The 24,367-nt window shown below is 43.1% G+C and overlaps 2 protein-coding genes across 3 annotated transcripts; both read left to right on the top strand.

The window, feature by feature from the left end:
- Positions 1–3,138: 3,138 nt before the first annotated feature.
- LOC110494983 (large ribosomal subunit protein uL1) lies at positions 3,139–5,687 on the top strand. The gene is made up of 6 exons (XM_021570337.3): positions 3,139–3,185; positions 3,681–3,752; positions 3,938–4,018; positions 4,746–4,894; positions 5,072–5,244; positions 5,477–5,687. The coding sequence occupies exons 1-6, from the start codon at positions 3,181–3,183 to the stop codon at positions 5,645–5,647; spliced, it is 651 nt and encodes a 216-aa protein (XP_021426012.1). The 5' UTR covers positions 3,139–3,180; the 3' UTR covers positions 5,648–5,687.
- Positions 5,688–6,490: 803 nt separating this feature from the next.
- Positions 6,491–22,702, top strand: LOC110494979 (uncharacterized). 2 transcript variants are annotated; one of them, XM_090205293.1, is made up of 14 exons: positions 6,491–6,769; positions 9,737–10,005; positions 13,614–13,708; positions 14,312–14,381; positions 14,510–14,582; positions 14,804–14,944; positions 18,855–18,986; positions 19,194–19,335; positions 19,601–19,647; positions 19,790–19,840; positions 19,980–20,077; positions 20,496–20,618; positions 20,745–20,915; positions 21,194–22,702. In XM_090205293.1, the coding sequence occupies exons 7-14, from the start codon at positions 18,894–18,896 to the stop codon at positions 21,348–21,350; spliced, it is 882 nt and encodes a 293-aa protein (XP_090061419.1). In that variant the 5' UTR covers positions 6,491–6,769; positions 9,737–10,005; positions 13,614–13,708; positions 14,312–14,381; positions 14,510–14,582; positions 14,804–14,944; positions 18,855–18,893; the 3' UTR covers positions 21,351–22,702. The 2 variants fall into 2 exon arrangements, with proteins under 2 accessions (XP_090061419.1, XP_090061418.1); XM_090205292.1 differs by lacking the exon at positions 6,491–6,769 and adding an exon at positions 14,703–14,733 and having other exon boundaries at positions 9,885–10,005.
- The last annotated feature ends 1,665 nt before the right edge of the window (positions 22,703–24,367 follow it).

Raw genomic sequence — 24,367 nt, 5'->3', positions numbered from 1 at the left:
GACATCCTCCCGCAGCTTAGAATGCTTCGCATATTATACTATATATCAGGGGCGGGCAACTGGCGGCCCATGGCCCCCGTTCGGTGGGCCCATGGATAAAAAAATTAAAACATTGGGTGGGGGGGAACTCAGTCGGGTCTCAACTTAGAGTTAGTGGGGGCCCTCATGATGAGTTTTGTTATTTTGTGGCCCCCACCCCCATCAAAGTTGCCCATCACTGATGTAGAGGATATGTTATATGTTTGGCATCATATGTTTACATCATATCTGCAAGGAACATCTGAACCAAAGAATGAACTCTGGTCAAAAGCTGTGCGCTATATAGGGAATAGGGTGTCACTTGAGATTGACCCAAAGATTGGTGCAAAGCACAAAAGACAATTGATTAGTGACCTTTCACATAATTTGTCTTCGTGTATCATTGGAAGTAGCCTAGTCACAAACTCTCAGTTAATGTGTGTGTGTGTGAGAGAGAAAGGAGGGGGAGAGAAATAATATTTGTTCAAAGGAGACAGAGTGCATGTGTCCATCTGTTTACAAATGTAAGTGTGTGTGTGTGTGTGTGTGTGTGTGTGTGTGTGTGTGTGTGTGTGTGTGTGTGTGTGTGTGTGTGTGTGTGCGAGCGAGAGACAGAAAGAAAGAAAGAAAGAAAATCCATAATATACAACAGAATGGGTCAGGTCTGCATACCGACTGTCAGGTGACAGCCTGTCGCCACTGGCTTCCTTCCTGAGAGTGTTTTCTTTGTTGAGGTGTGAGTGTGTGCGTGCATGCGTGCCTGTGTGAACTGCATGTGAACCCAATGAGCTATGCCAGATGAATGCGTTCAGCAGATGTGTCTGAACAATGACACTCCAGAGACCTCACTGACCCTCCAGCTATTATTTTTCAAGGACAGGCTAGGCTCAGGCCAGGGTATCCAGCCTACATGCAGAGTGGAGCCCACCGAGGGTTGCCTGTCTACCCAGACTCCTTGCTCCAGCCAAACCCTCCCAATTTGCTGGGAAGCCTAACCTGACATTTGTTTGGAACTCGGACTGTTACCCCCCACTGTGTTTGAATGGGGATAGGATTGTGAGACTGTAAAAGCTAGCAGATAAGCACTTAGTTTACAGGCATTGTGACAATTATTTATGATTGATTTTTGACTTATGTGTTAACTCAAGTCTCTCGTCAATTTTTTATTGAACCTTTATTTAACTAGGCAAGTCAGTTAAGAACAAATTCTTATTTACAATGACTGCCTTGTTCAGGGGCAGAACGACAGATTTTTACCTTGTCAGATCAGGGATTCGATCCAGCAACTTTTCAGCAACCTTGGCTCAATGCTACCTGCCGCCCCGCAGGATACCTCAATTCCCTTGTTGCTATAGTGCAAGGGCATCAGTATTACCAGAGTAGCAGCCCTTGGACCTTGGATTTTATAACAAATAACATATCACTTGGGCAAGGCAGGTCAGAGTTCAGCATGAATTCAGGATTTGGCCAAAGCTTTTGATATGGTAGACCATTCCATTATTGTGGGCCAGCTAAGGAGTATTGGTGTCTCTGAGAGGTCTTTGGGCTGGTTTGCTAACTACCTCTCTCTAAGAAGTGCAGTGTATAAAGTCAGAAAATCTGCTGTCTCAGCCACTGCCTGTCACCAAGGCTCAATCCTAGGTGATCCTAGGATTTTTTTGTTAAATGCTCTGCAACTAAGCTTTCATAGTGTCCAACAAGCTTTCTCTGCCCTTAACCTTGTTCTGAACACCTCCAAAACAAAGGTCATGTGGTTTGGTAAGAAGAATGCCCCTCGTCCCACAGGTGTTATTACTACCTCTGAGGGTTCAGAGCTTGAGGTAGTCACCTCATACAAGTACTTGGGGTATGGCTAGACAGTACACTGTCCTGCTCTCAGCACATATCAAATCTGCAGGCTAAAGTTAAATATAGACTTGGTTTCCTCTATCGTAATTGCTCCTCTTTCACCCCAGCTGCCAAACTAACCCTGATTCAGATGACCATCCTACCCATGCTAGATTATGGAGACATAATTTATAGATTGGTAGGTAAGGGTGCTCTCGAGCGGCTAGATGTTCTTTACCATTCGGCCATCAGATTTGCCACCAATGCTCCTTATAGGACACATCTCTGTACTCTATACTCATCTGTAAACTGGTCATCTCTGTATACCCGTCGCCTGACCTACTGGTCGATGCTTATTTATAAAACCCTCTTAGGCCTCAATCCCCCCTTTCTGAGATATCTACTGCAGCCCTCATCCTCCACATACAACACCCATTCTGCCAGTCACATTCTGTTAAAGGTCCCCAAAGCGCACACATCCCTGGGTCGCTCCTCTTTTCAGTTCGCTACAGCTAGCAACTAGAACGAGCTGCAACAAACACTCAAACTGGACAGTTTTATCTCAATCTCTTCATTCAAAGACTCAATCATGGACACTCTTACTGAGAGTTGCGGCTGCTTTGTGTGATGTATTGCTGTCTCTACCTTCTTGCCCTTTGTGCTGTTGTTTGTGCCCAATAATGTTTGTACCATGTTTTGTGCTGCTACCATGTTGTTGTTTTGTTGTGTTGCTACCATGCTGTGTTGTCATGTGTTGCTGCCTTGCTATGTTGTTGTTTTAGGTCTCTCTTTATGTAGTGTTGTGTTGTCTCTCTTGTGGTGATGTGTGTTTTGTCCTATATTTATGTTGTATTTATTTATTTATTTTAATCCCAGGCCCGTACCTGCAGGAGGCCTTTTGAATTTTGGTACGCCGTCATTGTAAATAATAATTTGTTCTTAACTTACTTGTCTAGTTAAATAAAGGTTAAATCAAAAATAAATAAATAAAATGTCTCACTGTACCTCCAATGCCACATCATGCCTGAGGACTTCATTTTGGTCTTTGAGACTGCAAGATCCAATACTATTTATAGGGCTTTTGTATGAAGTTTTCACATGCTTACACTAGCATATTGGTGTTACCAATGCCAGTTATATAAATGTCTAAATCCACATATTCAATCCAGAAAATAGGCTAGAGATAGGCTAGAGATTATTCACAGGGGGAAAACTACAAATATGGCCAGAGCGGCAGCGCTGAATTTACGTCACCGAACCACGTCTATAAACTGCGACGGACTGCTCTTCTTCCTTCTTTTCAGTGCTCTGTCGCGTGCGAGCAATACCGTCAAAATGAGGTGAGTGAAAATGACTTCAAATAAAGAATAACAAGAAGTCAGATGTTATATTATCTTTAGTTAAATGCTTTCTATAGTTCTGCCGTGTAACTGGGTTCACTTTCAACCTCATATTTACGAGGATTTTGTGAATTCTCCACTTCTATCGCAGTGCTACTAGCTTGCATGCTAACGCTAGAATGTGACCTAGACTCACATCCACATCCATCTAGCATTAAATCGTAATCATTTTTGTTCCGAACTGAGCTAAATAGTGCCGGACCTGACTGGGACTTGTTAATATTGCAATAGTTTTGTGAATTGCCCTTTTTTTATTGGCTTTTTATAAGCAGACTCGTTACCAGTTTGTAATGTCAATTGCTGGCGAGAACTTGCTACGGCTTCAAGTCAGTTACGTCTGCAAGCAGAATGTGGGACAGGATGCACATTCATGAGTTCTTAAAGATCTGTCTAATGTGGTACACTGTTATTGACAAACATTTTGGTTGATTACAGCAAGGTATCCAGGGATATGCTCTATGAGGTGGTCAAGGAGGTCCAGGCGGGATCTCTGGCCAAGCCACGCAAGTAAGATCCTTCCTCTAGTCTTAAGTGTTCCCTTGGCAGCTGAACTGTTTTTGACTTTAGACATGTTATTGCACATTGGTCTTTCGAATTTGGTATAATACTGCATATTTGTTCATTCTCACACTGATCGCGATTGCTTTATTCCTGGACCTGTGATGTTTACCACATCCTTTCACGTCCTAAAGGTTCACGGAATCCGTAGAACTCCAGATCAGCTTGAAGAACTACGATCCCCAGAAGGACAAGCGTTTCTCTGGCACCGTCAGGTTCGGCACCTTTCCCATATCACCCATCCTTCTGCCTGTCTGCCCCTCTTAGTCCCGTGTGAACTGGCCTGGTTTGGCCCGTTTGATCTGAACATTTGAAACTCACTTACTCATTCCCAGTTCCTTTCATGCACACACAAGACACGTATGCAGTCAAGTACAATCTCTCAAACACTAACAGTAGACCTCTCACACTTGCACACAAACTAAATTCCACTAGCAGGACTGGTGTGGGACAGGCGGTGCAGAAGTGTTTGGGTAGTCCGACTGAGCCCCTCCCTAGGGAGAGGGAACCAGCGGGCGGACCCCTACCCTGGGTCTTAAAACATGAGGGGAGGCAGACGGGGGGGGACTTCGCGCCCCCCTTGAGCCGACCATTTTAGTTAATGGTGTTGCTGGTGGAGTCAAGAAGAGAAGCCAGTCGGTGTGGTCCTGGTAAGACTCAAGAGTGCTCTTCTCTTGTATGAGTCATCCCTCTGGGTTTGGATCGGGTCCCGTTTGGAGAGTTACTAGATGGCCATGTTGGAAAGGGTGAAAGTAACTTGTCTGTACTGATCACAAGGTGCATAAGCTAGTGGTGTAAGGATTTATGTTTAAAGGTGGGTTTAGGGGTTTGCTCTAGTTAGAAGTCATCCATTCTAGCACGGCCAGATGGTGACGACTCAATGTGGTTTGTGAGCGTTACTGGTGTGCCATATGTTTGAACTTTAATGAATCGCCCCTGTAGACTGAAGACCACCCCCAGGCCCAAGTTCTCTGTATGCATCCTGGGAGACCAGCAGCATTGTGATGAGGCAAAGGCTGCAGAGCTGCCACACATGGACATTGAGGCCCTCAAAAAGCTCAACAAGAACAAGAAAATGGTGAAGAAGCTGGGTGAGTGGTGCTTTGAGTCACTTCGAGTTTTCATCTTATGATCATCTAGGTCTTGCACTTGTTTTTCCACATATACATCGGGTTTAGATTCTCTGTCCTGAAGAACTGGGTCCAAGTCTCGTGTTATAGTCTGTCTCTTGGTAATTATGTTGACTCCCATTTGTCTTCCCCCATCAGCAAAGAAATACGATGCCTTCCTGGCCTCCGAGTCTCTGATCAAACAGATCCCTCGTATCCTGGGGCCTGGGCTCAACAAGGCTGGCAAGTTCCCCTCCCTCCTCACCCACAATGAGAACCTCAACATCAAGGTTGATGAGGTTAAGTCCACCATCAAGTTTCAGATGAAGAAGGTACGGCTCAGTTTGGTGCCAGATACAGTATATGTAGTTGTATTTCAGATTGTACATGATGCGTGCATTCAGACTTGGAAGGCGTGTTATGTGTAGACAATTTTGGGAACTCTGTTGGTGGGGACCTTGTTCATGGGTTACTTTGTTACATGTCTGTAAATCAAAAGCTGCTCTGATTGCTGTCTTTTTTTGTCAACCTGTCTGGGCTCATTGTGACCATGTCCTCTTCCAGGTGCTGTGTCTGGCGGTGGCAGTGGGTCACGTGAAGATGTCTGAGGAAGAGCTGGTGTACAACATCCACCTGGCGGTTAACTTCCTGGTGTCTCTGCTGAAGAAAAACTGGCAGAACGTCCGTGCCCTCTACGTCAAGAGCACCATGGGAAAACCCCAGCGCCTCTACTAGAGGACAAATGCTTTAACTACCAATAAAAGGACAAATCACATATCTTCCCTTTGTGTTCTTGTTGTGCCAGATATCTTTGTGTAGTGCTGGGTTATCCTCTATGCAAGGGATCGTAAGATGTGACCTTAACACCTAAAATATTTACTAGCCTGTTTTTGGAAGTAATGCACAATGCCTGAAGATTTTAACCATTGATATTTAAATGTCAAGGTTGTTTGCTGTAAACGTCTTCTAAACTGGGCTAAATTAAGACGAGGTACCGGGTTTAGTGTTTACACATACTGTCTGCACCAGTTCTACTGGACCTTGTGATAATACCAGTAAATGATGGGAGTGGCCAGTATATGGCACGAATGTGAAGGGGGGTTAGTGGTCATGTCTAGGTGGGATGCAGCTAATGTAAAAAGTTACGTGTTTGGGTCAAGTCAACCTTTTACCCAATGCTCATAACCTGTTATTTTGAATCTCTAAATTCGAACCATAATTTGAAGTCTGACATTTGCTTGTCAAAACTGGGTTTACTTGCATGGGGCTAGCAGTGTACACCACTTGGGTGCTTGTTAAAATTGACAACTAATGCAGGCTGGTATTTGTCCTCAAAAGTGATTCATTTGAGTTTGAAGTGAGCGTTGCTGATAATTTTAATTAGTCTGTTAGGAGCATAATTTTCCGGAGTGGTTTAGTGGGGTTGTCTGTTAAGCAAGGGTCAGATAAAAATGACCCCTGGCACAGTAGTCGGAGCAAAACAAATGTGTATACCTATACAATGCACGTGTTATAAATAGAAGCAGTCTCCTGTTGACCACCCTGCCTGTTGCGTGCCCTGGCTGTCACCTCCACCGTAGGGCACAGAAAGCCGCCATGACACTTAATCAGATTACGTCTTCCTCTGCTCGGAGTAAGAACTGAAGGTTTTTGTCATCCTGTCTACCTCTGGCATTCCATGGAGCTCTAAAATGTTTGGCTATAGCCCCACCATTACCGCTGAACCTCTTGGTGAAATTAGCCGTAGTTTATACCTATTCAGCTGTACAAATGGCTAAAGGCATTCAAATTGATTCGGATTTGGCGTGTGAAGGCCAGAAAAAATCCTTGCGGACCACACTGACATCACAACCGAGGGTGAGCAAAGGAGGGGGGATGTTTGGAAGTTTGTTAGTGAGATACTATGAATTTTAAAGCTAGGCTGTAATTTTGTAAGTAACCCGCCAAAAATAATAAACCTTTTGCATTTCCATATGTGGGAGGCTGTTTCATGGGCTTTAGGAATATGACAAAGTATCAGTTATCAGTGAAATGCCGTGGTCTAAGACCGCGCCAGTGCAATTAGTGGAGTTTACTCTGGCGGTCAAAAGCGGATATCACGCCAAGAGCCTGCTGTTTTTGATGTTATTTTAGTTTAGAAAACGATCTCCGCAGAAGCGACAGTTACAGGGATGGTAAAAACAGCTTGATTGTCGTAACATCACGGAAACTGGGAAGGGAGCTGTGCTTCAAATACAGCCATTCTGTGACATATTTCATTGAGCCTCTCAATTGTCGGCCTCAACACGTTGCGGAAAGAGTTTAACTGTAGGCTATAGGAAACTGGGGACAGGTTGTCTGGATACCGGACATCCAATAAATTGTCAGATGCAAACAGATTATCTTTAGCAGACAATAGTTCGTGAGGGCTTGCCTTGAACAAAACAAGCTGTTTGCGATTTCGTTAATACTGGTGAACCGGTGTTTGAATTGTGTGGTTGCAATATAAACAGTCCCTCGTCTCTGGTATAGCCTACATACACAGGTTACATTTAAACATATATATTTTATAGCGCTTTTCAAAGGATCTCAAAGCGCATAAAAAGTTAAACTAAAAATGTAAAAGATGGAGACAGTCTCAGTCGGTTTGGGATGAAGTTGGGGCAGTTTGGTCTGGAAAGACAGTGTAGTTATCGTGGCGGGGGCATCGATGGGAACGCCAAGAAGAAACAACGACAGTCAGATAAAGCAGACCCCGAGCTCTTCAACAGCCCACCACACCTGTTTCTCTGAATCGTCAGTCACTCAATTGGAGCCGCTTGTCTGGTACTGGTCCTCCGTTGCCAGGAATGTATACTTTACAAAAATATAAACGCAACAATTTCAAAGATTTTATTGAGTTACACTTCATAACTCATGCCTCTTCAGACAACCCTGCAGGTGAAGAAGCCGGAAGTGGAGGGCCTGGTCTGCAGTTGAGGCTGGCTGGATGTTCTGCCAAAGTCTTTAAAATGGCGTTGGATGTGGCTTACGGTAGAGAAATTAACATTCGGTTCTCTGGCAACATGCTGTTTAATCAGCTTCTTGATATGCCACACCTGTCCAGGTGGATGGATTATTTTGGCAAAGGAGAAATGCTCACTACACGGATGTAAGCAAGTTTGTGCACAACATTTGAGAGAAATAAGCTTTTTGTGCATATGGACATTTTCTGGGATCTTTTATTTCAGCTCATGAAAAAATGGGACTAACACTTTACATGTTGCGTTTATATCTTTGTTCAGTATAGCACCCACCGTGATGCCACGGCTGCTGAAAAGCTCATGAAAAGCCACCACATTTTGGCAGTGGATCACATAGTATAGTGATCAAACCCTAGAGCAGAGGTGGGCAATTCCAGTCCTCAAGGGCCTGATCAGCCCCAGCTAACACACCTGACTCCAATAATCACCTAAACATGATCTTCAGTTTAGAATGCAATTTGATTAATCAGCTGTTTGCTAGGGATGGAGAAAAAGTGTGACTCCAGTCTGGCCCTCAAGGACTGGAGTTGCCCACTCCTGCCCTAGAGCAACAAAAAAACACTTAAAACATGTACAATAGCCTATTTACAGAGCTCACTGGCTAGGCAACCACGGAACTGCTTATATTAGGTCACATAACCAAGGAGCTATTGAAATTTTACATTTTGAAAAATGAATGAAAAATCTTGTGAGATGAAAATGGAAAATGTGCAATATAGAAGGGTTGTCAGTGGACATTCTGAACCTTGTTTGAGTCCAAAAGGTCATATGACCAATGAGCTTTTGAAATTCAAAAATGTAAATAATTTAAAATAGTGCGAGATGTAAATTGACAAAAAAATAAATGTGTGCAATGTGTGTCTATGCCATCGGGTTAGCTAGAACCAGTTTTGAAAGTTTTAGGAGTAATGGTTAAATAGCTATTGAAACCTGGACCAACAGGCAGTGGTGAAACAATTTGCTCACAAAAAAAAGGAGAACTTAAGAGCAGGGGAGTCTCTCAAGTTGGATTTTATTTGATTAAATGTACCTTGAATATTGCAGCCCATTTGTCCAGGATATTAGTCTGACAAAACCCGCTGAGTTAAACAATAAATAGTGGCTGAATGTATGCCCAAGCCTACTACTTTTTCCCTCATTGTTAGGCAGTTTGATGTGTCACATTATAATAAAACGTGCTTTAAATAGCAGCTAAATACCGTATATAGCTATAGATAGTACACTGAATAATGAAACAATCCCTAGTAAGCTAGTGTTTTGAGGGTGAACTGACGGCATTGTTTCGCATTAAGACTGGTTTTACGGCCAACTTTCTGTCCACGCTGGGAGAGAGCGCGGGGAAGGCTCATGTCATGCAGGTTCAGGTAGCCAATAGAGGACAGTTGTGTATTCTAAAAATTGATAGCTGCATAGTATGCTATTGCGTCAAACATTTATTTTACAATCTGCAATGTTTGAATTTCCTATTTTAATTAGGCTTACTGAACAAGTAATTCCATGATTGCCACCAGCGAGCAGTCTAAAAATGGCAGCATTGCGACACGGTGTATAGCTTCGTGAAATGTTAGGCTTAACATGAGAAAATGACGATCAAATAGGCCTACCAATAAACATGTATCAATTAGCATAAGCAAGGCCAAGCCCTGGCACCACAGAAATCCTATAAACGATTAGATAGGCATGCAGACATGCCGCAATTTCAGAACCATGGACAGCGATCGTTACTCCGATTTTGCGGGGGTCCAGAGAAACTGTTTATGCCAGTTGTGTATGTGTGTTATTTTGGGGTTGAGCTTGATCTGTAATCTGTCTTTATCACCAGCCCTTGGAAACCATGAATACTTCCCCATTGGTGTGTGTGTTGGTGTGAGGTAACTCAGCTGGTGGGAATTCAAACAGCTGCCAGGGGAGCTTTAAAAAGCCAGGATAGGAAAAAGTGAACAAGGAGGAGGGAGAAAGAACAAGAAAGAAGAGAGAGAGAGATGGAAGGAGTGTGCTCTGCATCACCAGACCTACATTTGTCTGTGCTCAGTAGCTCCTGACAGACATAAAACATCCTTGGACACTCACCACGGGCCTGTCACCACACTGGTAAGAAAATAATGGTGTCCCATAATATTGTAACTACCCTAGTTTATAAGCATGGATATTGACTTTGCCACATGAGCAGTGGCGGATTTAGGTATAGGCGACATCAGCAGTCGCCCAGGGCGGCATCTTGCTGGGGGCGGCAAAGGGGCGCCTGCACAAAATATTTTAGGAATGGTGACATTTGCGCAATTGGTTTTCTATTGCTCATTTGCACGTCACGTCAAGATATCATGTCACCGTGTGGGACTGTGGGTCAATTAACCTTGTCTGAGTGGGCGCCCTGATTCTAGTTTGTGAGCTAGGCAGGCTACTGCCCGGGAAGGTCTCCCACTCAGACGTACGAGATGGGGTTGGGGGCGGGGGTAGGTTGACCTCAGGTCTCCCCACTGGAAGCCCGAGGTAGGGGGAGCAGGGGAATCTATCAAATAGCGCACCTCTAACTTTGTACAGTACTAATGCAATTAGTCAAATCAGTCACACTACGAAATTCTACCAAATAAACCACAATTCATTCATAATACTGTGAATATACACTGCCGTTTAAAAGGTTGGGGTCACTTGGAAATGTTCTTGTTTTGAAAGAAAATCACATTTTTTGTCCATTTAAAATAACATCAAAAATGATCAGAAATACAGTGCAGACATTGTTAATGTTGTAAATTACTATTGTAGTTGGAAAAGGCAGGGTTTTTTATGGAATATCTACATAGGTGTACAGAGGCCAATTATCAGCAACCATCACTCCTGTGTTCCAATGGCACATTGTGTTAGCTAAGTTTATAATTTTAAAAGGCTAATCGATCATAGGAAAACCCTTTTGCACCTATGTTAGCACAGATAGAAATTGCCAAGAAACAACGCTGTGTTCCACTCCCTTCACAGAACAGTGCAAACTGGCTCTAACCAGAATAGAAAGGGGAGTGGGGGGCCCCGGTGCACAACTGAGCAAGAGGACAAATACATTAGTGTCTAGTTTGAGAAACAGACGCCTCACAAGTCCTCAACTGGCAGCTTCATTAAATAGTACACGCAGAACACCAAACTTTAGAACGGTAGTGTATAGTTTCACAGACATATTGTTGCATTTTTTTCTGGTTTGTACGAAATCCTTAAGAATAATATAAAACCAGTCTGCACACCACCAAGGTGAATTGGTTTAGTCTTGACTCTTGGTTGACAGTGTTATATATATATTTTAAATATTTATATAGTTTTAAATGTTATGATGATTTATTTGTGTTGTTCCAAATGTCTGAATAGAAATTACAGTTGGAGCTCTGAAGGGGGGGGTTCGCCCAAGGAGCCATACAAGAGAACCGCCACTGCACACGAGCATGCTTTTGTGGCACAGTCAATGGCGCGCTGGGCTTCGGGACAGAAGGTTGAGTGTTTGAGCCGCACTCCCTGCCCGTTTCATTATATTGGTCAGAGTGGGACAGGAACTCGCACGCACGACAGTAGGTGTTCTTAGCCGGTGAGCGTGTGCCTGTAATAAGACGACGAGGCATGGGCTAGAGCGAGGACTCGCTCTTTGAAAGGAGGAAGTTGGAAAGTAATGAAACAGGCAGCGAGTGCGGCTCAAACCCTCAACCTTCTGGCCAGAAGCCCAGCATGCCATCAACTGTGCCACAAAAGCATGCTCATGTGGCAGAGTTGATATCCGTGGCTATAAACCAGGGTCGCTACATTATCATTTAAAATGGCTGTGCAACTGTTTTGGCAGTTTAGTAGATTGCATTGAGACATCTAACACTGTTTCAAAATATTGAAAATAAAAAGTATTTATTCAAGTTTTTAAGTCTTGAATTATTTTTGACCACTTGGATCTGTGTCTTTTGTGTCTAAATTACAGAATGTCTGCAGGCTCATTGGCTGAATTTCGCCACTACCACAGCGCTTGATAACTAAATATGGATGTTTCCCTTTTGTTATAACTATAACATGCACTTCTATAGTAAATAGAGGCAAAAATAAAAGTTGACTTCAGTGTTTAACTATGCTGCCTTTTTTAAAGAACCATTTGAGAGAGCTGAAAACAGTTAGGGGAGAGCATCAGCTTCATAGTGAAACAGTGACTGGTCTATAGAATGAGTGGTTTAAAATGACAAACAACTCTACGCAGGAAGATAGTCAACATGTCAGAGACATCTAAAGACAGCGAGATTTACAGTATGCAACTGCTGTACTTTCATGTTACTGTCCAGTCCTCTGTTAAACATTTGGAATACTACCACTCATTTAATTGAGAATCATAGAAGTGTTGATAGTAACACTTGTACATGTTTTCTTTCTGGAGTTTGTCGGTGATATTGTTAGTATCAGATGTGTGGTTGTTTTCTGAAGCAAGCCGGTTGTTCCTTTTTATCCTCAGGTTAAACTCATGTAGTTAACCTCTTGAGTGTAGGGGGCAGTATTTTGATGTTTGGATGAAAAATGTACCCAAATGAAACTGCCTATTTCTCAGGCCCAGAACCTAGAATATGCATTAAATTGTCAGATTAGGATAGAAAACTCTCTAAAGTTTCCAAAACGGTCAAAATATTGTCTGTGAGTATAACAGAACTGATATTGAGCGAGAAAGATCACATCGCGTCATTGTATGGCTGGGTGCCAGCAGCGTTTTACATGTGCAACAGCTTGGAGCAGACATTTCTCTCTCTCTCCCATTGAAGAAGCTACAGTCCCGGTTGAAATACTATCGATTATATATTGTAAAAACAACCTGAGAATTTATTATAAAAAAACGTTTGACATGTTTCTACGAACTTTACCGATACTATTTGGAATTTTAGTCTGCGATGTCGTGACCGCTCAAGCCTGTGGATTTCTGAACATAATGCGCCAACCAAATGGAGGTATTTTGGATATAAAAATAATCTTTATGGAACAAAAGGAACATTTATTGTGTAACTGGGAGTCTCATGAGTGCAAACATCCAGAGATCATCAAATGTAAGCGATTCATTTTATTGCTTTTCTGACTTTCGCGACCAATCTACTTGGCTGCTAGCTGTTTGTAATGTTTTGTCTACTGCGAGAGATGTCCTTACATAAACGCTTGGTATGCTTTCGCCGAAAAGCTTTTTTGAAATCTGACACGCCAGGTGGATTAACAACAAGCTAAACTGTGTTTTGCTATATTGCACTTGTGATTTCATGAAAATTAAATATTTGTAGTAATTTAATTTGAATTTGGTGCTCTGCAATTCAGCGGATGTTGACGAAAATGATCCCGCTAACGGGATGGGTGCATCAAGTGGTTTTAATCCTTGTCCGTTTCCTCTCCTCTCCTCCTCTGTGTTCAGACACTCCTTAACTCCAGCATATATTTGTTTATAGCTAGTGTATATATTTTTCTCTCGGTCCTCCTCTATTATGCTCCTCTGTGTCCCTGTTTCACCCCTGGTACTGTGCTTTGTCAACGCTTCCTGTGAGATGAGTGAGGCCTCTCATTTTAGAATTCAATGTTAAACTGTGACCTGGTTCAGGGTAAGTGTTAGTATCCCTGTGGACATGGTGAGAATAGAATTGCAGGTGTTCCTTTCCTTGAAAATGGGATATCTGCCATCTTAATATACTTGATTCTCTCTCTCTCTCACTCTCTCTTAGCAGTGAGGAAGGTGGGAAGTTGTATTTTCCGTAGGGCTGGTACTGTACTCACCCTCCATACCACTCTGCCCAACACTGGGACCATGAGTGCACAGGTAAGAAGAATAACTTCTCTCTTTATTTGATCATTCTTTAAAGGGGGATTGCAGTTAGAAACTTGATTTTCTGTTTTGTTTAATGATATTTCCACGTTATGACATCAAAATATCTGTCTGAAATTGTGGAAATGATGACAATGCCCGCTTTGTGTAAGAGCTGTTTGAAGAAAATGGCTGGAATTTCAGCCTGTTTATGTGAGATGGAACTTTTGGCTCACATCATGAAGTCACAATGTGATCTGATTTATACTAACTGTTCATGTGGGTAATGGGGTGGGCTCTTGAACATCCTATCAGCCAATCAGGGCTGTGTATGTAAATATATTCAAATGTGTTTCCTAAAGCCCACATGATCTGACTGAGCATTTCAAGGGCCAAAGGAGGCTCAGGGAAATAAATGATTAAACATGTATTTTTTTGAGTTATTTGTATTAAATAAACACACAGTGATCTATTAGACATGCAGTGATGATTTAAAATAACATTACAAAGACTGCATTGGGGCTTTAACCAGGCAAGTCTTTTGAGAACTTGTTCTCATCAATAATAACAGCCTGGCCAAGAGCTTGTTGACTGATTTGTGTGTTGTCCCTCTCCCAGCCCCCTGCTAAGGAGGCCGCTCCCTGTGAGTATGCTGGCATACTAGGGGACAGCTCGGAGTCTGACCAAGGTAAGGAATCCGATTGGCTGCCTGAGCTGCAGTGTTACCGGCAACAGGACGTGGCTGCTCTTCCATTTTCTCTCTCTGTTGTTCTATGCTAGCAAAGCTGTGAACACACTGTCCTCTCTTCTCCTCAGAGCCCAGTCCAGAGGACCAGCTGGCTGCCTCCTGGGAGAACCTTCCTATACTGGAAAGACTGGGCCTCAGCATGTCAGTTTATACTCAGACACACTTTTAACACTTTTTTGATATTCACAACCTCACCATTATCTTCCCCCTTTCTTTCAATTTCCTCAATCCCATCTCTCTCCCGTGCTTTCCTGCCCTTAGTGGTACAGAGATGACTGAAGAGGAGGTAGAGGTGAGAATTATGTGTGATTAGTGCACTATTTGTGACATACACACCACACACACTCTTCTGTCCCCTATAGAGTGCTTTTACCCAGCTGGCTCTGGCGTTCCGTTGTAACCAGTACACCCTGGCCCAGAGACTGCAGGCTGAGGAACATGACAGAACCGTGGCCCAGGAGAACCTCAACCTGGAACTGGAGAGTGCCAGAGACACTCTGCGGGTAGGTATGTGTGCATAGCCACGGAAAGTAGTTTTGGGGTTGGGGGGTGTTGCACCAACTTACAACTTACAGTAGTGAGCGCATACATTTTGGTATTGGTCCCCTATGGGATCAAACCCGCAACCCTAGCTTTGCAAGCGCCATGCTTTACCAACTCAGCCACACCATCACAAACCCCTCGATGTCTCCATGTACTCAATTACTGTATTGTCCATTGTTGTTCTTCAAGGTGATGGAAAGTCTACAGGTATAAACTAGATGAACAGCCTATGTACAAAGTGGTTTGTAAAGATGGTAAATTAATACTGTACAAAAAAGTGGTTGTATTCCATGTTATTTGATCAAGAAGAAAAAAACATATTTGATGTTTTAGGTCTTTTCCCATAACTTTGCACCTTTTTATGTAAATGTTTGAGGACAAAGTTTTGTTCTTTCTAGATACCATTAGAATGAGGATTTTGCAGAGAAAGGGACAGGGCAACAACTCTTACTTTTTCTTGCCACTGTAGTTTGAATTGTATGTTGGTCATAAAATTTGATCTGACCTTCATCTAGTTCAGAACAATAGACACACATAGTGAGTTTAACTAATAACACACAAATTATTGTATTTAAAAAAATAAAATAAAAAATTGAATACATCATTTAAACATTCATAGTGTAGGTTGGAAAAAGTATGTCAACACCTAGGTTAATGACTTCTCCAAAAGCTAATTGGAGTCAGCTACCCTGGAGTCCAATCGATGAGATTGGAGATGTTGGTTAGAGCTGTCTTATAAAAAACACTCCCAAAATGTAAGTTTGCTATTCACAAGAAGCATTGCCTGATGTGAACCATGCCTCAACAAAAGAGATCTCAGAAGACCTAAGATTAAGAACTGTTGACTTGCATTAAGCTGGAAAGAGTTACAAAAGTATTTCTAAAAGCCTTGATGTTCATCAATCCACGGTAGGACAAATTGTCTGTAAATGGAGATAGTTCAGTACTGTTGCTACTCTCACTAGGAGTGGCCGTCCTGCAAAGATGACTGCAAGAGCACAGCGCAGAATGCTCAATGAGGGTAAGAAGTGTCAGCTTCTCTGGAGAAATCTCTGGAACATTCTAACATCTCTGTGGACGAGTTTACGATACGTTAAACACTAAACAAGAATGGTGTTCATGGGAGGACACCACGGAAGAAGCCACTGCTGTCCAAACAAAACATTGCTGCACGTCTGAAGTTTGCAAAAGTGCACCTGGATGTTCCACAGCGCTACTGGCAAAGTATTCTGTGGACAGATGAAACTACAGTTGAGTTGTTTGGAAGGAACACGCAACACTATATGTGGAGAAAAAAAAGGCACAGCACACCAACATCAAACCTCATCCCAACTGTAAAGTATGGTTTGGGGATGCTTTGCTGCCTCATGGTCTGGACAGCTTGCTGTCATCGACGGAAAAGTGAATTCCCAAGTATATCAAGACCAATTGAAGCTCAACAGAAGTTGGGTGATGCAACAGGACAATGATCCAGAACAAGTAAATCAACAACAGAAGAAAATACTCATTCTGGAATGGCCCAGTCAGTCATGACCTCAACCCGATTGAGATGCTGTGGCATGACCTCGAGAGCAGTTGACATCCCAAGAATATTGCTGAACTGAAAGTTTTGTAAAAAGGAATGGTCCAAAATTCCTCCTGACCGTTGTGCAGGTCTGGTCCGCAACTACAGAAAACGTTTGGTTGAGGTTATTGCTGCGAAAGGAGGGACAACCAGTTATTAAATCCAAGGGTTCACATACTTTTCCCACCCTGCACTGTGAATGTTTACACGGTGTGTTCAATAAAGACATGAAAACATAGTTGTTTGTATGTTATTATTTTAAGCAAACTGTGTTTGTCTATTGTTGTGACCTACATGAAGATCAGATCAAATTGTATGACCAATTTATGCAGAAATCCAGGTATTTCCAAAGGGTTCACATACTTTTTCTTGTCACTGTATTGAACGCTGCAAGATACTGTTCTTAATTATACAACTACCTTTTTTGCCAAAGCTGTGATGCTGCAAAAAATGTTGGCCCTCGCTACAGACATCTACATTGGTCCGCTAGTATAAGACTTAAAAATATATACACAACCAGTCAAGATTTTGGACACACCTACTCATTCAAGGGTTTTTCTTTATTTTTACTATTTTCTACATGTAGAATAATAGTGAAGACATCAAAACTATGAAATAACACATATGGAATCATGTAGTAACCAAAAAAGTGTTAAACAAATCAAAATATATTTAATATTTTAGATTCTTCAAAGTAGCCACCCTTTGCCTTGATGACAGCTTTGCACACTCTTGGCATTCTCTCAACCAGCTTCACCTGGAATGCTTTTCCAACAGTCTTGAAGGAGTTCCCACATATGCTGAAGACTATGCATGCTGCTTTTCCTTCACTCTGCGGTCCAACTCATCCCAAACCATCTCAAGTGGGTTGAGGTCGGGTGATTGTGGAGGCCAGGTCAACTGATGCAGCACTCCATCACTCTCCTTCTTTGTCAAATAGCCCTTACACAGCCTGAAGGTATATTGGGTCATTGTCCTGTTGAAAAACAAACGATAGTCCCACTAAGCACTAACCAGATGGGATGGCGTATCACAGCAGAATGCTGTGGTAGCCATGCTGGTTAAGTGTGCCTTGAATTGTAAATAAATCACAGACATTGTCACCAGCAAAGCACCCCCACACCATCACACCTCCTCCTCCATGCTTCACTGTGGGAACCACACATGTGGAGATAATCCGTTCACCTACTCTGCGTCTCACAAAGACACAGCGGTTGGAACCAAAAATCTCTCATTTTGACAGATTTCCACCTGTCTAATGTCTATTGCCCGTGTTTCTTGACCCAAGCAAGTCTCTTCTTCTTCTTATTGGTGTTCTTTAGTAGTGGTTTCTTTGCAGCAAATTGACCATTAAGGCCTGATTCACGCAGACTCTTCTGAACAATTGATGTTGAGATGTGTCTGTTACTTGAACTCTGAAGCATTTATTTTGGCTGCAATTTCTGTGGCTGGTAACACTAGTGAACTTATCCTTTGCAGCAGAGGTAACTTTGGGTCTTCCTTTCCTGTGGGGGTCCTCATGAGAGCTAGTTTCATCATAGCGCTTGATGGTTTTCGCGACTGCACCTGAAGAAACTTTCAAAGTTCTTAACATTTTCCAGATTTGATTGACCTTCATGTCTTAAAGTAATAATGGACTGTCATTTCTCTTTGCTTATTTGAGCTCTTTTTTGCCATAATATGGTCTTAGCCCTATTTGGTAAAAGACCATCTTCTGTATGCCACCCCAACCTTGTCACAACACACTGATTGGCTCAAACGCATTAAGAAGGAAAGAAATTCCACAAAGGAACTTTTAACAAGGCACACCTGTTAATTGAAATGCATTCCAGGTGGCTACCTCATGAAACTAGTTGTTAGAATGTCAAGTGAGTGCAAAGCTGTCATCAAGGCAAATGATTGCTACATTGAAGAATCTCAAACACACTACATGATTCCATATGTGTTATTTGATAGTAGAATAACGGTGAAGACATCAAAACTATGTAGAAAATAGTAAATATTAAGAAAAACTTTTGAATGAGTAGGTGTGTCCAAACTTTTGACTGGTACTGTATATATTTGTATTCATGTTTTTTTTCTTCCGATTTTTCAGGGGGTGCTGCAGTACCATAAGCACAAACTATTTCCCAAGTCTGTAAATGTGTTTGACCTGGCTGCTTGACTCTTGTACAATAGTTGATGGTCTGATAAACATCTGCTTTAAACCTTACCTCTCTCATTCTCCTTTAATCCTCCCTTCCCTTCCTCTTTTCTCTCCTCCCTCACTCCTCTCCTTCATCCCTCCTTCCCTACCTCTCTCCCAGTCTCTGAGAGGTAGGTGTGTAGACGCTGAGCGGTCAGAGATGCTGAGTTGTATCGAGGCCAGTCTAGACACAGTGCTGGACGGCGTGAGTGACATCATCGCTGCCGCTGAGATGCTGGGGGTCGTGCACCAGGTGAGGCAGTGATGTCATCACGACAGCGACACTGTCTGGCTCCCTAGGCTTGCTCTTTTGGGGTATAAATCCAGGTTTTGGTTAGTGCTCTGTGAAAAAAAACTTTGCATAAAAGTGTTATACAAATAATTGGATTGATTGATTGATTGATTGATTAAGTGATTGATTCTTTGGTTGGTTGATTTATCAATGTCTCTGCTGGGTCAGGAAGCACGTGTTTGTTGTTCTGTGGAAATTATGGAGGTTCATGTGGAACACCTGAAGCGTCGACATGCTGTGGAGAGCGCTGAGCTGCTGGAGACCAGAAAGCGGCTCCTCCGCAGCCGGGGCAGGAATCACAGTGACTCAGGCAAGTTCTGCCCCTCTGTGGCACGGAGGAACTATGACACAAGCAACAGAAAATTGATTTGGGGGGTTGGGGGTTACTTTGTTGTGGACTTGTGAAAGTACATTTAAGCACACTGCACTCTTTTCTGAATCAATCTATTATATGAAGTATTGATTCTTCGTATATGATTATCATAATAGGGAACAGTTTCATCAAACTGTTCAGTGTAACAAGATAGTTCACACATGGAAAGGCTGTGTTCTGACTGATGGCTTTCTCAATACAGAGGAAGGAGACGTCAGGAATCGGTTTGTCAGACGAGACTCCCTACAGGTAACCGACACTTCACGTCAATGTCTTGTTCTGTCCTGTCTTCTCATTTTCTGCCCTCAAATATCTCCGTTAAATTAACGAAAATAGACGTTTTTCAAATGTTTCACTCATTTTTCTCTCCTTCTTTCCCCATCTTTCTTAGACCCTCACTCGGCGACGAGTCAGCATAACACTAATCCCAACGGGGTCCCAGGTTAGAAACGGTGACAGTATAAGACCTACTCCCATTGTCTCCCTGTGACCAACTCTTATTCTGTGCTGTCCTCTCTTTTCTTCCTCCTCTTCCAACTCCTCCCATCTCCACCACCCCCCCCTCGTTTTCCCTACCTTAGCTCAGCGACCTAGAAACCAAGTTCCAGGAGGGTTGCAGGGCTGGTGCTGACACTGACAGCCAGGGGCCAGAAGTAGACAGTGTGAACCAAGCCAGCAGGTACAGTAAAACCTGCCCTGTCATGACCGTCATCTGCACAGTCGGTCGTCACTAGATGGCCATGCTAGTCACTAGTCAAAGTGGAGGCGTGCCTTGGCTTTCATAAGCATGTGCACCACACAGGCTTAGACGCAAGTGCACGGACTGCAGTATAAACCCATGACGACTAACTGCTGATAACTAATAACTGCTGTAGGGAACACATTGCGTGTGCATGGTGTCTGCTGATCTTGTGGATTGTCAATGTTCTGTGCCTTGTGTTCACAGCATCAGAATTATGTTGACCTCTGCAACGGCAGCATTGTTTCTTGTGTATTACATTCCGTTACCTTGTGAGGACTTTAGTCTTCTTAAACACAAAGTAAATGTGGATCTAAATGATGGAAGTGGAAATGTAACTGTTTCCCTCCATTTAAAGACCCCCTGAGATGATGTCCCCCCTGGCAATCCCATCCCCCCACTCCACCCTCCTCATTAGACAGAGCTCCACACAGAGCTCCCAGAGCCTGGAGGACGAGAGCGAGAGAGCCCCTCACACCAGGTAACCCCTACCTCATCAACTGGTTCACCATTGTCTCACTGAGATTGGAGTTAGGACCTGAGCAAGGGTCAGGTGTCGCTGATGCAGGGCTTTGTGGCTGCCTGTGTCTGTGTCCGTGTGTGTCAGTTCTCTGCAGATGACGCTGCGTCACAGGCGGAGGTCTGCCGTCCTGGAGCGTGAGGCCGAAGCTGAGGGGTCAGGGGTGGAGTCAGCAACGGGGTCAAGAGCAGGGTCAATAGTTGGCACAGCCGAGCCCAGTGAGCTCTCTATGCCCGAATCGGTATTCACCTCAGAGCCGTGAGTATTAAGATGACTTAACGTTATTAAGTTGCTATTAAATCGTACTAAAATGTACTAAGATTACTTACAACTTCATATTCGTAATCTGATATAGCAGATGGTTGTCATTATCGAGCCATGCTAGAAAGTGTGTACACTGAAGGCAATAGGGACACAGCCAGGGGTGCCCTGTAAACAAACATGCAACTGTGGCACAATGATAAGGTAGACATACATCTGGCCATAGCATGTACATTTGCTGAGGTCATGATTTGAATCTGCTCATTTTTCTCCAGGCGAGTGGTTCTGTCAGAGCAGAATCCCCGAGCTTCCTGGCTGTCTTACTGTCTCTGGGTCCTGATGGTACTGCTCCTCTTGGCTCTCTCTTTCTTCATCTTGCTGGGGTTCCTACTCTGGGGCCTGAGGGTTCCTCACCACAGCCCTAGCTTCTGACATCTCACTTCTGCAGCACTGTCTCAGCTCGACACCACAGAGTTCTGGGTTCCACAGTCTGTGTTCTAAGATATGACTTCTGTACCACGGTTCTGAGCTACCCACCGCCTCCATGGACTGGGCCCACACTACCTGCGATAATATGTTGAACAAATTGCTGGCACTCTACCTGTAATATGATGGATGTAATATGTTCTATGATATCTGTGCATATATTATTTGTGTTGTCAGCTGTGCATGACAAATGACATGAAATTAACCAAATGGATTTTTGTATCTGTGTTTAAAATCCAAATCAAATTGTATTCGTCACATGCTTTGTAAACAGCAGATGTGGACTAACAGTGAAATGCTTACTTACAGGTCCTTCCCAACAATGCAGAGAGAAAGGAAATAGAGAAATAATAGACAAGCCAAGCAGGAAATAATACATACAATAGATACGATAACTTGGCTATATACAAGGGTACCAGTAACCAGTCGATGTGCAGGTGTACAAGGTAATTGATGTAATATGTACATGTAAGTAGGAATACAGTGACAGATAGTGAACAGTAGCAGAAGCGTATGTAATGTGTCAAATGTGAGTGAAAAAAGGGTCAATGCAGATAGTCTGGGTAGCTATTTGGTTAACTATTGAACTATTTAGCAGCCTTATGGGTTGGAGGTAGAAGCTGTTCAGGGTCCAGTTGGATCCAGACTTGGTGCATCGATACTGCTTGCCGTGCGGTAGCAAAGAGAACAATCCATGACTTGGCTGGCCGGAGTCTTTGACAGTTTTTAGGGCCATCTTCTGACACCGCCTGGTCTAGATGTCCTGGATGGCAGGGAGCTCGTTCCCAGTTATGTACTGGGCTGTACACACTTCCTTCAGTAACCCCTTGCGGTCGGGTGCCAAGCAGTTGCCATACCAAGCGGTGATGCAGCCGGTCAAAATGCTCGCGATGGTGCAGCTGTTGAACTTTGAGGATCTGAAGGCCCATGCCAATTCTTTTCAGCCTCCTGAGGGGGAAGAGGTGTTGTGCCCTCTTCACGACTGTGTTGGTGTCTTTGGATCACGATAGATCCTTAGTGATGTGGACACTGAGGAACTTGGCACGTCCTGTGCTGTCCAGACTTAAACGTTCAAGCTCGTATCAAACTCTTTATTTGTCTTTGGGGTGGGCCCAAGGCACCATCAGCAGAGCTGGGGCACGTTGGAAAATATGGCCAGACAAAAGTGCAGAGCCTTTGTTTCTGCAATATGCACCAGCCGGTGCGACTGGGATGAGTGAATGAAAAATCTTTGTCTTTTGCTTATTATGTTTCCCACGTTCCAAATCAGTGTCTGAATATTAAAGCAGTACGCACATTGTTAAGGGTCCTGTTTTCTCTCTCAAATGACACTGGAATATTCAGTGTCTCCCTAAGTCCAGATGCTCATGTTATTCAGATGACCGTCAGAGATAGACAAAGCTTCATGCTGGTTGACCCTGGCTATTATCACTAATTAGTAGGAATGATGACAGCTTTGCACACGCTAGGTATTCTCTCAACCAGCTTCATGAGGTAGTCACCTGGAAATCATTTCAATTAACAGGTGTGCCTTGTTAAAAGTTGAATTTGTGGAATTTCTTTCCTTAATGCATTTGAGCCAATCAGTTGTTTTGTGACAAGGTAGGGTTGGTATACAGAAGATATCCCTATTTGGTAAAATACCAAGTCCATATTATGGCATAAACAGCTCAGATAAGCAAAGAGAAAGGACAATCCATCATTACTTTAAGACATGAAGGTCAGTCAAGCTGGAAAATGTCAAGAACTTTGAAAGTTTCTTCAAGTGCAATCGCAAACACCACCAAGCACTATGATGAAACTGGATCTCATGAGGACCGCCACAGGAAAGGAAGACCCAGAGTTACCTCTGCTGCAGAGGAGAAGTTCATTAGTTACCAGCCTCAGAAATCTGCAATGAACTGCACCTCTGATTGCAGCCCAAATAAATGCTTCACAGAATTCAAGTGACAAACACATTTCAACATCAACTGTTCAGAGGAGACTGCGTGAATCAGGCCTTAATGGTGAAATTGCTGCAAAGAAACCACTACTAAAGGACACCAATAATAAGAAGAGACTTGCTTGGGCCAAGAAACACGAGCAATGGACATTAGACCGGTGGAAATCTGTCCTTTGGTCTGATGAATCCAAATTAGAGATTTTTGCTTCCAACCGCTGTGTCTTTGTGAGACGCAGAGTAGGTGAACGGATGATCTCCGCATGTGTGGTTCCCACAGTGAAGCATGGAGGAGGAGGTGTGGGGGTGCTTTGCTGGTGACACTGCCTGTGATTTATTTAGAATTTCAAGGCACACTTTACCAGCATGGCTACCACAAAATTCTGCAATGATGTGCCATCCCATCTGGTTAGTGCTTAGTGGGCCTATCATTTGTTTTTCAATAGGACAATGACCCAAAACACACCTCCAGGCTGTGTAAGGGCTATTTGACCAAGGAGGAGAGTGATGGAGTGCTGTATCAGATGACCTGGCCTCCACAATCATCTGACCTCAACCCAATTGACATGGTTTGGGATGAGTTGGACCGCAGAGTGAGGGAAAAGCATCATGCATAGTCCTCAGCATATGTGGGAACTCCTTCAAGACTGTTGGAAAAGCATTACAGGTGACTGACTACCTCATGAAGCTGGTTGAGAGAATGCCAAGAGTGTGCAAAGCTGTCATCAAGGCAAAGGGTGGCTACTTTGAAGAATCTAAAATATGTTTTGATTTGTTTAACACTTTTTTGGTTACTACATGATTCCGTATGTGTTATTTCATAGTTTTGACATCTCAGTATTATTCTACACTGTAGAAAATAGTAAAAATAAAGAAAAACCCTTGAATGAGTAGGTGTGTCCAAACTTTTGACTGGTACTGTTATACATAAATGATGTTTCACCCTTATATTAGTATGTACTTGAAAATACAGTGTTTCACAATATTAAGACATCTTCATAAAATGTTTTTATTAATACAAGTG

The sequence above is a fragment of the Oncorhynchus mykiss genome, chromosome 17, assembly GCF_057628025.1.
Source record: "Oncorhynchus mykiss isolate SJ-2025 chromosome 17, ASM5762802v1, whole genome shotgun sequence".
Classification (NCBI taxonomy): Eukaryota; Metazoa; Chordata; class Actinopteri; order Salmoniformes; family Salmonidae; genus Oncorhynchus; species Oncorhynchus mykiss.
Note: the sequence above shows the minus strand (reverse complement) of the source record. Positions and strands in the feature narration are given on the sequence as shown.

Excerpts from the sequence above, each read along its gene's own strand:
- LOC110494979 (XM_090205292.1), top strand. Across the intron at positions 14,583-14,702 it reads GAAAGACTGGGCCTCAGCAT|TGGTACAGAGATGACTGAAG; the intron begins GTCAGTTTATAC and ends TCCTGCCCTTAG. Across the intron at positions 18,987-19,193 it reads TGCTGGGGGTCGTGCACCAG|GAAGCACGTGTTTGTTGTTC; the intron begins GTGAGGCAGTGA and ends CTGCTGGGTCAG.
- LOC110494983 (XM_021570337.3), top strand. Across the intron at positions 4,019-4,745 it reads CGTTTCTCTGGCACCGTCAG|ACTGAAGACCACCCCCAGGC; the intron begins GTTCGGCACCTT and ends TCGCCCCTGTAG. Across the intron at positions 4,895-5,071 it reads GAAAATGGTGAAGAAGCTGG|CAAAGAAATACGATGCCTTC; the intron begins GTGAGTGGTGCT and ends TTCCCCCATCAG.